This window comes from Triticum aestivum, chromosome 2B (genome assembly GCF_018294505.1).
Source record: "Triticum aestivum cultivar Chinese Spring chromosome 2B, IWGSC CS RefSeq v2.1, whole genome shotgun sequence".
NCBI lineage: Eukaryota > Viridiplantae > Streptophyta > Magnoliopsida > Poales > Poaceae > Triticum > Triticum aestivum.
In genome coordinates, this window is record NC_057798.1 from 36,219,576 (window position 1) to 36,233,638 (window position 14,063).

Below are 14,063 nucleotides of genomic sequence, written 5' to 3' on the forward strand. Positions count from 1 at the left end.
CCGGTGAGTAGGCCGGCGGCGCTCCCCGATCTGCTCGTCCTGCCGGCCGCGGCGAAGTGAGGCTCCAGGATCCGCGCTCGGGGCGGCCTCGACGCAGGTGCTCAGTGTGCCCGGCCGCCCAAGACTCCGCCTTCCTCACGCTAGTGCGTCTGGAGAGGAGGAGGGGGCGGCACGCACAGCCGTGCCCTGCCGTCGGCGACGATGGCGCGGCCGTGCCCTCCGACGCTGCTCTTCTGCGCGCGTGAGGACACCAACTCCGCTCTCGACGACGACCGCACCATGGAATGGAGCCCTTCAAGGAAGGTCCCCTCTCCCTCTCCTTGTCTCTCTCCTTCACCTCCAATTTCTCTCACCTCGTGGCCTGCTTGGTGCCACGGCCATGTCCAATTAGGCTCGCTCGATTGGGCGCTCAATTGATTGCCTCACATGCATGCTACATGGTCTCTGCAGGATGCACCCAATTGCTTGCTTGGTTTCCCTAAAATCCCCAGTTTTATTTTTTAGGGTTCACCGTTGCTGTTCTACTCACTGTCTCGTGCTTATTTTTCTAGCTTAAGGCTTTTGCTTAGAGTTGTAAATTCATTCATGTCTTAACTGGATACTATGATATGATTGCCAGTATTTGATTCTTGAAAGGTCTGCTGTTTAGCATCAACCTCGGATTCTCTATTCACTGAATCTTTGGGGGAGGGGCGCTCTCACACCCCGGGTTCAGATGATCTCGCATTATGCGTCATACGATACGCCATGCATGTTTGTGCCAAAATCAGGCACTGGCGTTCTGAAAAAATATTGTATTTGTTGTTGCGTGTATTGGCAGACGCATATATAGGAGTACGTGGTGAGCTGCACCGTCGGCTGTGCCTCTGTTCCCCACTTCCTCAGCTTGTTTTTTTGTGTACAAAAACAAACTGGACGACATGTCTCCAGTAGATTCAGAGCAGTTGGCCATAGAACATGGCGGCGACAGGACTTCCCGCTCTTTGTCTCCGACGAAATGGACTTCCCGCTGGGTCCAATTAGCACGAGTCGAGCTTAATTTGTATAAGAGGAGCTAGACTCGACTACTCATGCGCTGCCCAACTACTTAAGCTAGTCTTTTTGTTGCTGCACGGACATGTCCATAGTTTAGTAGCTGAAATTCAGAAGTCAGAACTGTTCGTCTGCACACTGATAGGAATAGTTCCGATGCATCGACCGACATCGTTGTAGTAGGGAAATTAGTTTTCGTGCAATGGACAGTGATATTGCTATTTGATGTTCGTAATGCAATTCTAGCTAGTTGAATAGAGTTTCAGCTGAGATTGGGATTATGCATTTGCAGACTTTGGGTTGCTTGTAACCCGCCATGTCACAGATAGGGTGCCTGTTAGAAATCTTCTATGGGTAAGTATGCAGAGAAGATCTTATCATGGCTGCTGTTTCTTTCAGTATAATAACTTGGACTTGCATGTACTTTGTAGGGGTAACCAACAAGCGACAAATATTCAGTCTTGAGGGCGCAAGTACTGAAGCTATGATCCAGCTGTTGAGAATAACTGATAATCATGGTGTCTTATGTGTAACTATTTTCTTCAGAAATCACCAAGTACTTGTGAGTGCTTACCTTTTACATACTATGTTGTTCTTGGATCATGAATGACTCTGTTCTATTGTCGTCTAGTTCTTCTCTAATAAGTACATACTATCTTGTTCTTGCCTGTGCATTCATCCGAAGCTAGTTTTGCTTATGTGTGTACTGTTTTGATTGCCATGTCAGACTGCAAAGGTTTTCGTGTCACCGACAACTCTGCTTCACTAGTAGATTGGGGAAGGCGGCCGCTGCCCTCGTCTCCGCATTGCCACGTCCTACTCCTCTGCTCCACAACGTACATGGCTAAAGTAAGGTAAGACTCCAGTGTGTATTCAGCTATTGTGCACTTCTCGGCTGACTAAACAGTGGTGGAATTTAGTCAGGGTTGCACGTGCAGGTACAACTCGTCGACGTCAAGGAGAATGATGCCTTAGACCAGTCTGAGAAGCCATCGCCGTCCTCGGGTGCTGCCGCCAACGGATACGGGCGCTTGGTGGTAGGAAGACTCTTCTCCTCCCCTCACTTCTCCCACTTTGGGTTCATGGCCTTAGTGCCAGCCATGGACATTGACTTGATATTGTTCTGTGCTTGTGGTTATCTGCCAATAACTTTCCTTTTTGCTTGCATATGTTGGCATGGTTTATTGCAATCATTAATATTCTGTTAAGGCTTACAAATATCTAATGTTGTTGTAGCTCATATTCTTGTCCTGGCTATCAGTGTGTTTCATAGGTAGGCTTTAGGTTGCTGTGATGCTAAATATGCTTAACTAGTCAATCAGAATCACAATACGCCAAAGATGGTCAAATGGCTCATTCCATATGGTCATTGATGTTGGATGCTCCCCATTTTCTATTGTAGCTTAGATTTTATCCTGTGTTTACTTTTGCATAGTTGTAGATCATGAATGACTGTTTTATTGTGGTCTAGTTCTTCTCTAATAAGAACATATATTGTTCTTGCTTGTGCATTTATCCAAACCTAGTTTTGCTTACGTGTGTACTATTTTGATTGCCCTGACAGACTGAAGAGGATGTTAGAGTTTTTCATGTCATCGACAACTCTGCGTCACTAGTAGATTGGGGTGTTCGGCTGCCACCCTTGTCTCCGACGTGGCCATCCTCCTCTTCATCTGTTCCACAACGTCCATGGCTTAAACAAGGTAAGACTCTAGTGTGTATTTAGCTATGGTGCACTTCTCGTCTGACTAAACAGTGGTGGAATTCAACCAAGGTTGCACGTGCAGGTACAGCTCATGGACGCCAAGGAGAATGATGCCTTAGACTAGTCTGAGAAGCCATCGCTGCCCTTGGATGTTCCCGCCGACAAAGACGGGCACATGGTGGTAAGAATGCTCTTCTCCTCCCGCAATTCTCCAACTTTGGGTTCATGGCCTTTGTACCAGACATGAAACCAATGGCTTGATATTGTGATGTGCTTCTGGTCACCTGCATGTTCATGTTCATCTGATTCCATTTGGTTGTCAGTTTAAGTGGACATGATTGATTGTGTTCTTTACCTTATAACTTAGCTTCATTCATGTTCCTCAACTCTACCAGCAAAGGCTCCTACAAAAGACTTAATGGTTCAAAACGTAAATACTGGGCACTTGAATCGTGTAAAAATCCTAAAGCCATAAGTTGTTATAGCAGATAAACCAATTCTCCGTGACACTGCAAATTGTGGTTTCATCTACGAGTTCCAAATAATGCACAACTTTTAAAAAAAGTGGTAAGTTTGTTAATGCCCAGCCGTTGGTACCATTAATGGCCGAGCCTTTTTTTATTATGCCTGTGTCGGAATCTGAAATATATCATTCTTTTCTTTTATCCAGTAGGAATGCTAATTGACAAAGATAGAAGGTGTTCTATTGTTCTAGCTCCCTACCCTTTCTTCGGTACTAGTCTCTATGTTGTTGCTCGTGTTGGGATGATCGTGGAGTGTTTTTTCTCGTGAAGCATGGAAATAAAAATAACCACCATTTATGAGACTGAATCAAAACTAACAACGGAAACTACGAGAAATGATTATTCGGAGCTACTCTATTTTGAACCGTGGCTTACCGTTTGCTCTTCTTTTGTTCATTATATATATGTATGTAAATTCAAGGTTGAACTAAAAGATGCATTGTTTTTTGGCCTTCAGACACAAGATTGGGCTACCCAGCCAACGGTAAGTGGTGGTGTACTTCATCACAGCCTTCCGTTTTCGAAAACATCAGTCAATCCTTCGTTAAGTGAGCATAATGGACATGTTAGTGTTGCTGCCTTTAAAAACACAGCAATGGTTCTTTTGCTTGCTTATTTTTCTTTAGCTAGTCACGTTCCAAATGTTATCTAATAGTTATGATCTTCTGTGCAGCAATGACCCAACCATGCCCATAATGGCCATACAGTACAACAAGGCATCCTCGTTGGTCTATGTTGCAAATGGGTAAGTAAGCTCTTTCAATCTTTCTAGTATCGAGTGACTGCGACCGCCAACTTTAACCTTACCATCTTTAGGCTGCAGCACTTTCCATGCTTTCAAGTCGAAGGACTTCACTCCGAGGGCATACACTACAAGCAATACAAGTTCAGAGAGACACGCTGAAATCAAGTCAAAATCAACCGATTGTCTTACACCCTTTTGCACATGGTAATTATCTTGCAGATATGCGGGGTGTGATGTTTTTTTGTCTGCCTAGCTTGCTGGATGTCTTACTGGATACTGTAGCTAATTCTTTTTCGTATCTTCAGGACATTTGAGAGCACTCTACTCTTTAGTCTGTTGGAACAAAGTTATGATGTTTCCGTTTCACACAAGAAATCAATTGCAAGAAGATCATGACAGCAGCTTGTCATGTAAGGTATAATTTGTGTCCTCTTTATTATGTCAGAATTACTTTGATCTTGATTAGTTGACTAGGTGATACTCTTGGAAGTTAATCATCGAGTGTTCCTTAATTTTTGTTTGTAGTTTATTGACGTCGACACTCCATTTGAGATTCCATACATCTTATCATAGATTTGGAATGAATCTGATCGCGATTATCTGGGTTTAGAACATGGACACAAAAATATCGAGATTCATGTGTGAGTTATGTCGACATTTTGATTAAGAAGGCTTTAGTTTTGTAGGTTAGAGAAATGTCATAGTGTTGCCTTGTTTTTGTTTGAAATTCCTGGTTAGGGATCTTCTTGATCCTTGATAGCAATAGTTGGTGATCATTCTGTGTTCTCTTTTGAGATGTTTGTCCACCTGTACGCCTTCATTTCCTAGGGCTTAGTTTGTGTGGACCAAGCCTCCAACTATTCTCTTGTCAATCTTTGTAGTGTTGAGTGAGCAGATTGCACTTTGTAGTAGGTTGCAAGTGGTAAATTGTTTTTAACCCTGAATGTGTTCTTCATGTAGGCGTTTCAAGCCAAAGGACGGATTCACTCCAAGATCATGTTGTGCAAGCAGCACAAATTCAGAGAGCCTCAAGGAAATCAAGGCAAAAATGTACTAGCCATACAAACGTCTGTTCCTCTCTCACGTGGGTAAACCCCTCCAGTCCTCTCCGCTCTACTTTATCTCATGCACTTGTGTGCCTATGGCCATTGCGCCATGACAAGCTTAGTGTTTTGGTATCTCATGGTGGGTTGTGATGCCAACGTTTGTGCCTCTCGGGCTTCTGGTATAATAATTTGTGCCATCGTTTTACAGCAGTGATATCATAGTTCGATCCCTAGGTCTCTTATGCGTGCAGATCCGTAAGAGTATACCATGATTCTGTGCTGGACACCCTATATGAACCTTAGGTTTAACCCTAGCGATTTCTTGTTTTGTAAGTTCTCACATTAGCAACGAACTTGCTGATGTACATGGATAAATCTCTCTTGTAGCACTGATCTGGTGCCTTCAAAAGATGCATTTTCTTCCCCTATGAGCTTGCTGGGTGGATTATTATTTCCAAGTGCCACTGATAGTCGGATTCAAAATATGAAAACTGAGCCATCCAACTAATCAAAATGGCGCCTTTCCCTATTATGGAGCAAACTATATGATGTAGTTTGTGTTTCTAGTTGCCTTGCTGGGCGAAATGTGAACGCAATGTTTTTCTTGTTTTTATACCATTATAAAGTAGTGATCTAATGAGATATATTTTATTAAATGATCCTTTAACTTTGGAAAGTACTGATGCGTTAGCATATAAGTAACATGGATTGATGATTTGGCTGCGTGTTTCCTGCCTCATCGTCTTGCTGGATGATCTAGTGAGCAAGACCTGTTCTTTTTGTTGCAGGTAATTGCATAGTTGATTGTGCGTCACAGCATCAACCCTTGCACCTTCTATTGCTGACATATACTTGTGAGTGCAAGACTTGTCAATGAGCACCTGGCAGCTGTTCTCTCCCTGGCAGTGAGTTCAGTCTGCTGCAACCACCTCTCCTTCGATGGTGGATCAGGTAACTGCTTGGTCTCCTCCCCAGACACCATGCTGTGTAGGTGTTGGCTTGTGGGGTGTCATGTGGATATACATGATTACATGAAATAAAGTCAGTCTTCTCTTAAGTTAAAACCATGCAATAATCTCTGTTTTGTTCAAGATCAATGTGTTGATAGTTTTAGGCTTTAAGTACACGTATGTGCAGTGCAGGTGCTAGTGTTCTACTCCCTCCGTTCCTAAATATAAGACCTTTTAGAGATTCCAATAGTGACTACACAAGAAGCAAAATGAGTGAATCTACACTCATGTTGAAATCCCTAAAAGGGCTTATATTTAGAAACGGAGGGAGTAGCTGTTATGTGTGGCAACCGCGACAGTGGTGGCCACCTCTTCCTCAGTCCAGGCGAGTCCTGTGTTTGTGTGTTCGTCTTCTAGCTGCCACAATATTGATTGTGATTATCTTGTCATTGGCATTGATTCCTGTGCTGGTTAATTAGACCGTTGGCCACCAGAATGAATTTTCTTTTCCAGTATCTTGTTGCTCCACTTTTCTTTGTTTTTTTTTGTTAGTTTTGGTACTGGATACCTGGTTATGTTTAAGACTAGTTTCTTAGCTGAAATATGATTCTAGGGAGCACTTGTCATTTGGGGATTATGGACTAGCAGGAATGAACCATAAAGCGTCATAGTGAACCATGTTCTGTGTCATGTTTCTACTGCAGCAACGAAGGATTCTATTGAGCCCTCGGCCGAGACAGAACAAGTTTTTGAGGCGCTCACTACCAATCGTCGAAGACATGTCAAAGCCCTTGAGTTGGTCGGTTTCTCTAAGCACTGGAGCTGGGCGTTTTGCCCCTTTTTTGGGTAGTGTAATGTGGTGGGAGTTATTTTAACCTGTTAGTGAGGGAATCATCTTCTGGTAAAGATGATCATATATGTACAAACCTGTAGTGTTTGGTTTGGTTGTAGCTGATACTTATTTGTATATGGATTAGGTGCCTTTGATTTGATTCAACACGGGCTAGTGATGATTTATATGTACCAAATCTCTTTCATTTTGATGGATTTGCGACGGCGCCTGAGATTGATTTTCCTGCTGGCATGGCACAGTAGAATGTTCATCAGCATGCAAAGATTGCGGAAATTCAAATGCTCACATATATGTATGTATGTATGTATGCATGTATGTATGTATGCGCTTCTTCCTGTGCCTTTTAGCTTGGTTTCTTTGGTTTGTTGTCGAGTCGATTTATTTTCATTTGAGGGTTTCGAGCCGCGCCTGGTCTCGGTCCTGAATCTTGTTATGTTTAGTGTTTGTGAGCTGGTTGGTCATCGTACCTATGGTGGATGTTGATCGTTGCTTCGTGGTTATTATCTTTCCGGTTTCAGTATGTAGTCAGACCATATGATTTATCTATATGAAATTGGTTGCTCCAAAATAAAAATAAAAATAAAAAGGTGTGTGCTCCTGTGTGAAAGTAAAATCACCCAAGCACCTTCTTGTGGCCTTGTGCTCCTGGAGCCAGTTTTCTTTCTATGTTTGCTCTATAACGTGTATACTAGGCTGGGTTGTTTCCATCATCTAGGAGACTAGGACACCACTCACAGGTTTCTGATTTTGAGCACACCCTTGAATCTGTGAGTAGTACCCTCGTCAAAAAAAATAATATTCTGAGTGTAGTCATATAGAAGTATATTGTTAAAGATAATTAACACCAGCGGTTCATCGGGGAAATCCCCGATTACCATCATGTATATCTAGCAACCTTCTCTGATACGTGTCTTTCTATTTAGTGCAAGGTTGATCGATTTTTTCAGTATCTTAGTAACAGATCTGATGCGATTCACAATAGTAATTAGGAAATAAATTATAGTTAGTGTAAAAATCCCACGTATGGAACTATCTGTAGTTATTTGAGGAAACTTAACAAATATTGTCAAATATAAATAGGGAAACTCAACAAATCGTGATCAACTCCCCATGCAAAAGGCATCCATCGTGTGGCAAGGATTTAGTCGGATGTATACCCGAGACTCAATCACCTTGAATTATGGTTTGGTTGCAGAGACTCCTTTAATTTCATCTCGAAATCGAGGCGATCCTTTGAGTCTCTCCTAAATCAACGCTTTCGCCATTTAATCCCATTGCTCGCGACACCTCCTCCTCCATTACTCATTCGTGCTATCCAATTTAATTTGTTTTTTACCATTCTGCAACATGAGTATATACATAGAACTTTCGCATACAAGCGCTCATTTTCTCTAACCCTTATTCCTTTTTCTAATGTACCATACCTATGTATTTAGTGCATGGCTGATCCATTTTTTCAGTAGCTTAGCAACAAATATGTGGTGACTCAAAGGAAATTAACTCATAATCAGTGTACAAATCCCACGTATGAAACTACCTTGCAAGCACTTACTAGGAAACGTACCAAACACGGTAAAAAAGGAACTTACCAAATCGTAGAGAGAGAGAGGGAAATCAACGCCAGGCGCATGCATGCAAAGGCATTAAACGCGTGGGAATCAATCCCTAGTCTGACCCGTTGTGCTTCTAGCTGGATGAATCAATCTTGTCGCAGAGGCTTCATTTATTACGCTGCTTTCCAGCTAGAAACTAGGCGGTGCTTCAATTCCGCCATAAACCAACGCTTTCCTCGTTTAATCCCTGTATGCACGCACGCGTTGCGCTGCCTCCTCCTTCGTTTCTCCCGTTCTTGCCGCAAAATCCGCGCCAACCCGCCGCGATCCATCGGCCCTCGACTCCTCTCCTATGCCTCACGCGGATCGCTGCCCCATCCGACGTCTCTCCACATTCTCTGCTCGCTCATTGATGGCCTAGCCACACGCGATCTCTCTATAAAAGATCGCCCCTTGCACTCTCGATCTGACCCACCCCACACCACAATGTGCGCATCCCTTCTCCTCCATCCAGCGTATCGCTTCGTCTACAACACGCACATCGAGCGGCCGTCAAACCAACGTTGTGCCAAGCCGATGAAGCAGTGCCCGGCTAGCATCTCACTGGGAGACAATCCGTCGTCGAGTGAGCGGGTGGGTGCGAAGCAGGACTGGTCTGCCATGCCATGTTCATGCCCGGCGGAGCATGTCCGTTGCCCCTATCTTCTGCACCCCGGCCATGCCTTTGGCGGCCACCTAACACTTGTTCCTAATTTTAGCCTTATCAGTTTGGTTCGCCTCTGTATGTAAGAGCTACACGCCCTTTCTTGATCTAACTTTCCTTGTTTGTGCATGGCGCTACTCGAACTGATGCGTTTTTTTCCTGATGCGATGATGCGGATAGTTCTTATGGATGTCGAGGAGAGATGCGGGAAGAAAGTCTTCTGACAGCAGCAAAATCTCGACTGTTACCACATATTGGTGGATACATGTTCCTGTCGAGGATGATGGGCCAGTCTAGTTGACGTGTGCTTGTTTCACAAGATTCAGACAAGCCAATGCGAGCAAGGGTTAGTGAAAAATTATGTATGCATCATCTATCGTTGCATCCTTTCATTGGTAAAAATGCTACCCTATTGTCACAAGCCTCGCTATTGTGTCTGTTTGATGAACATTTCGCGGTCAAGGTTATCTTACCATTTTCCTAGTTAGCCATATTGATCTTATACCGTCGTCATGTCACTACTATAGAATTCCCTCTAAATAGGCATCTAGGAAGTTCTATTTGCTCTTTTTCTAAATTCTATTTGGTGAGAAATTGATTTTGGGATCTAGATTGTTTTTTTGTCTCTTTGCTGATATCCTGAAAGAAAGTTTGTTTGTTCAATCATATCATTATCTTTCTGCTTAACTTGAGTAAGACATTGTTTGGAGGGAACTTGTAGGCATTATGGATCACTACTATGATTCCTATGCAGTCTTTTTTTGTTTAAATGGCTGATTCAACGTTCTGTTGTTTGTTGTTTTTTAGATGATTGTTACTTGGTCTGGACTCAATACTCAAGATGTGGATGTTTTCTCCTATAAAACCTGCTATGCTACCCTCCCTCCCGAGGCACCTACGTGCCCAAGCGATTCTGGGGTGTTCAATGATTTTACTATGGTATGTTTTAACTGCTGACATTACCTCAACTGTCAATTTGTATTGTACGTTGACTGCTTCGTTGGTGGTGAATGGCAGAGGGGTCTCCTTATGTGCACTCTTCTCCGGTTTTTGTGTGTTCCTTCTTGCGACCAACTTGACCATTTAGTCTGGAGGGAGTTATTCTGAGTTGAACGAAATTTTTTGTTAATCCTCAAAAAGAACAAAAAAATTGAGATTCTTTTGTCTTGTCTGTATCGTTCTACAACTTGTTGTTCAGGTTGATTTTCTTGGTCTTTATGTAGTATGTGGAGAGAGTTAAGTAGTAGGGTAGCCTTCCTTTGGTGGGAATTGCATAGTTCGCAGCTGAGTGAAGTAGTTAGTTTGATGGTCCGGGTTACAGGAAGAAGCATTCCTCTGTTCTGTAGGTAGTAGGTTCCTTTTGTTCTGAGGTGCTCCATGCCCCTTTGCTTGATTGCTATGTGGTAAGGCAACAAAGATTATTAGCAGTTCCGTGTACTAACCAAGAGAACATCCATTTCGTGATTTTGGGTTTTGAGTCGTCTTTGCTAAACCAGTTGCAGCTTGATGAGATAAGTACTAAGTATATCATGTGCATAATTTTCATCAGTCTGCATATTCAAATGACTACTAATATCCCCTTTGTTGTTATGTGGCACTGAATCAGTAGTCATTTTTGCAAAATCATGTGTCATGTTCCTTTCTGAAACATATAATATGGAGAGACAACCTATGGAACTATTCAGATTTGTATGGCAGCCTTAACTTCGCTGGGTAAGAAATTTATTTGATCTTCCTCCAACTGGTTTTTATCATATCAAACTACTGCAGAGCATACAAATTTCTTCACACATACCAACGATTCATTTTAGTTTACTAGCAATTCTTTTGTTATTTGCGCCTTCCATATGTGCATATATTGATGCAAGGCATGAGAAGATGCAGGTGAGTATTGTATTTCTTTACGACCCTCTCCTATATTTAATAGATGTATAATATGAAACATGTGATGTTTGTTTAAATTTTTTTTTGCTTTACCACATTTTGTGGACAGAGATCTAAACCTCCTTTCCATGTAATACTTTGAAGAATATTTTAATGCTAAATGTTTGAAGGATTTATACTGCTTCACCAAGCCAATGAATGGTAAAGATGTATCAAAATATGTTAATGATGACAAAACTTTTAACTATACTACTATTAGATTTAAACATTTTTAGTTGCACATTTGTCAGCATCTCCTATATGGCCTGTCAAACTTCAATGCGGTTGTACAAGGTCAATAATGAAATGTTTTTCAGTTTTGTGTTGATTCATTCTTTTGTAGCCAGACACCCGGTGTTAGTCCCTCATGCAATTCGTGATAGTTTTACAGCACGGTGGAGTACACAAACTGATTTTATGCCTCTTCAAGCATCTTACATGAATAAATTAACTGAAAAATATTGGCTTAAGTGATACGGGGTCATGGGAAATCCCTTAGATTTATCCTTGCAGAACAGAAGCTGCGAATGTGCGCTCCAGATTTTGTTACTAGTAATTTTTTATAATTCTAGACGGTAAATCTTTATTTATAGGAATTTGCATGACTTCTTTTCATGTTCATTTTATATCTGCCATGATAAGTAGGAAATAATTGTCTTCTCATATATAATACTTTTTATAGGAATTTGCATGACTTCTTTTTATGTTCATTTTATAATAGTTTCAGGATTTGTTTGGTCTCTGGATCTTTTTATTTTTGTTTGGCTTTCCTTGCACATTTGTTATGTCCAATCATAAATGTTTGATGCACACTGCCTGGAAATTTCTTAAGTTTTTATAACATTGAATTCAAAAGGTGAAAAAATAAATGAAATTTAGATGTTTATGGTCTTTTTCAAGCATCTAGATTTGTTAAATTACTTACTTGGGCACTGTTTGTGGTTGGTGTATCGCAATGAATAAATGTCCAATAACTTTCAATATCGACATCTCGCTTTCAATATCAACATCAAGGAAATAAGGTCTTGGTGGGTTAGTTTCGAAGATAGATGTCTAACGCTAACTGCAATTGGGTTAAGATAATATTAGCCTGAACAAGCCAAAAATGACATTTTTGTGGAAAGTTGTTCAAAATCTTGTTCCTGTGATCTGGCGAAGCGCTACCTATGTTTCTAGTCCAGGTAATTTTGGACTAGTTAGCACGGGTGGAGCTTTAGAAAGGCTCAATGGGGAGTGGGCCACCCAAGGCTGGAGCAATTTTATTATGCAAAGCCTAGCCCCCAATGCTGACCTACACCGATGTAGAGCAGGAACATAGTAGGCAGGAGCCTCGCATGAATAGCACTGAAGCATTTGTTTGGTCGCCGCTCCTCGATAAAAGCACTATCTCAGGGTCCTACAACGCACATCAGCCACTAGCTACCGCGGCACCCGCCAAGGTCGAATGTGCTGCTATCAGTTTTTCCTTCCTTGGCTAGTTCCCGATCTCATGCAACATGAGTGCATGTTTCCATTTCGATGTCCCATCTCCTAGTAGTAGCATGCCTTAAAAAAGCATTTTCTGCTAGCCAGTAGAATTTTGGTTCTGCACTACCGTAGAGGTGTGTGTGATTTTGTTTTCTTTGTACAAGCATGTATGTGCGGCCTTTCGTTTGTACTGCCATCATATTGTATTTTTTAGATTAGCAAACGATGTGGATGGTGGAACAATTTTTCATGCCCATGGGTGGGGTAAACGGAGAACATGCATGATGGTAAGTGCACAATTATGTGCATGCCCATTGTTGTATGCACTAACAAGGGATTTTGGGCAGTGGTCTATGAATGATACACGTTTTTCCTATGTTTGGAAAATGACCCACATTGTTGCCCATGGGAATCACCAAAGATGTTGTACGGCTTAATATCATCAATGAAGTGATGATTCATGTTATTACATTTCCCCCTGCGGCTTTTTGACTATACTTGTTCATGTTTCAGCTGGCTGCTAAAGCCCAATCAACAGAAGTTGTGAATGTGTGCTCCAGATGGGGTGGTTTTGCTAGAACTTTCAGGTAACCATCTTATTTTCATGTATATGAGATTTGCTGGAGATACAATATGCGTGCATGTGTAACACTATTGTGTACTTTTGAAGTTCCTCGGTGGAAAGCCAACTGGAAATGAGGTTATCGGAATAGATTTTGGAACAAGTAATTATTGTATCTATGTTATGGAGGGAAAGGTTTGTGGCTGTGACATCTTTGTTTACAACATTCATGTCTATGTGAAAAGTGCAGGCAAGTTTCTCTTTCATAAGAAAATGGTTCATAGAGCACACACTTGTCTGTCACAAGTGAGTCGGTGAGGATACCTAGCGGTATATTTGTCCTATTACGAGTAACTTAATGTTTGTTAGCGTTTGATAAAGCATATGGATCTCCTAATCATGGTTTGTTACTTCCTATACACATATTTTCAAGAAGCAGGTTCTTGTTGCAATGTGAGGTTCACTTTCGGCCATCTGTTTTATTGAGGTAGTAGTTGATAGCTGTATGATCTGATGAGTGTTTATTCTGCATACATCGTACCACATATGTTGAATTGTGTGGTATGAAAACATGGGATTTTTGGTACGCAACTAGTAGGCATGATGGAGTAGTAATATGCTTCTAGTATAGTCCATATTTTAAATGGTTGATTCGACAGTTGGTTGATTCGTTTATGTAAGCGACTATTCCTGGATTTGGTCTCCAAGCTCAAATTGTCGATAACAATTGCAAGAGATGGATGCATGGTACTGTTGTCAGAGGTTTCCTTTGTGCATTGGTTTCTCTTGCTTCTGTAAGGTTGCCTTTATCCAAATATGGGAGTAGGGTTGTCTGAATTTGGCATGCGATTTGCAGTTGTTCGTTATGAGATTATGTTATCTTGTTGTGATATTCTTTGCAAGAACTAAATTTTTTTGTTTGTTTTGCTACTAGTATTTTTAATTATTTATAGTAAATCTTTATTTATAGGTAATTGCATGACTTCTTTGTATGTTCATT

The 14,063-nt window shown here is 41.6% G+C and overlaps 1 protein-coding gene across 1 annotated transcript; it reads left to right on the forward strand.

Moving 5' to 3' along the window:
- The first annotated feature begins 1,085 nt into the window (after positions 1-1,085).
- LOC123038872 (uncharacterized) lies at positions 1,086-13,214 on the forward strand. The gene is made up of 5 exons (XM_044462284.1): positions 1,086-1,386; positions 1,464-1,594; positions 9,919-10,050; positions 13,015-13,088; positions 13,172-13,214. The coding sequence occupies exons 1-5, from the start codon at positions 1,383-1,385 to the stop codon at positions 13,212-13,214; spliced, it is 384 nt and encodes a 127-aa protein (XP_044318219.1). The 5' UTR covers positions 1,086-1,382.
- Positions 13,215-14,063: the final 849 nt, after the last annotated feature.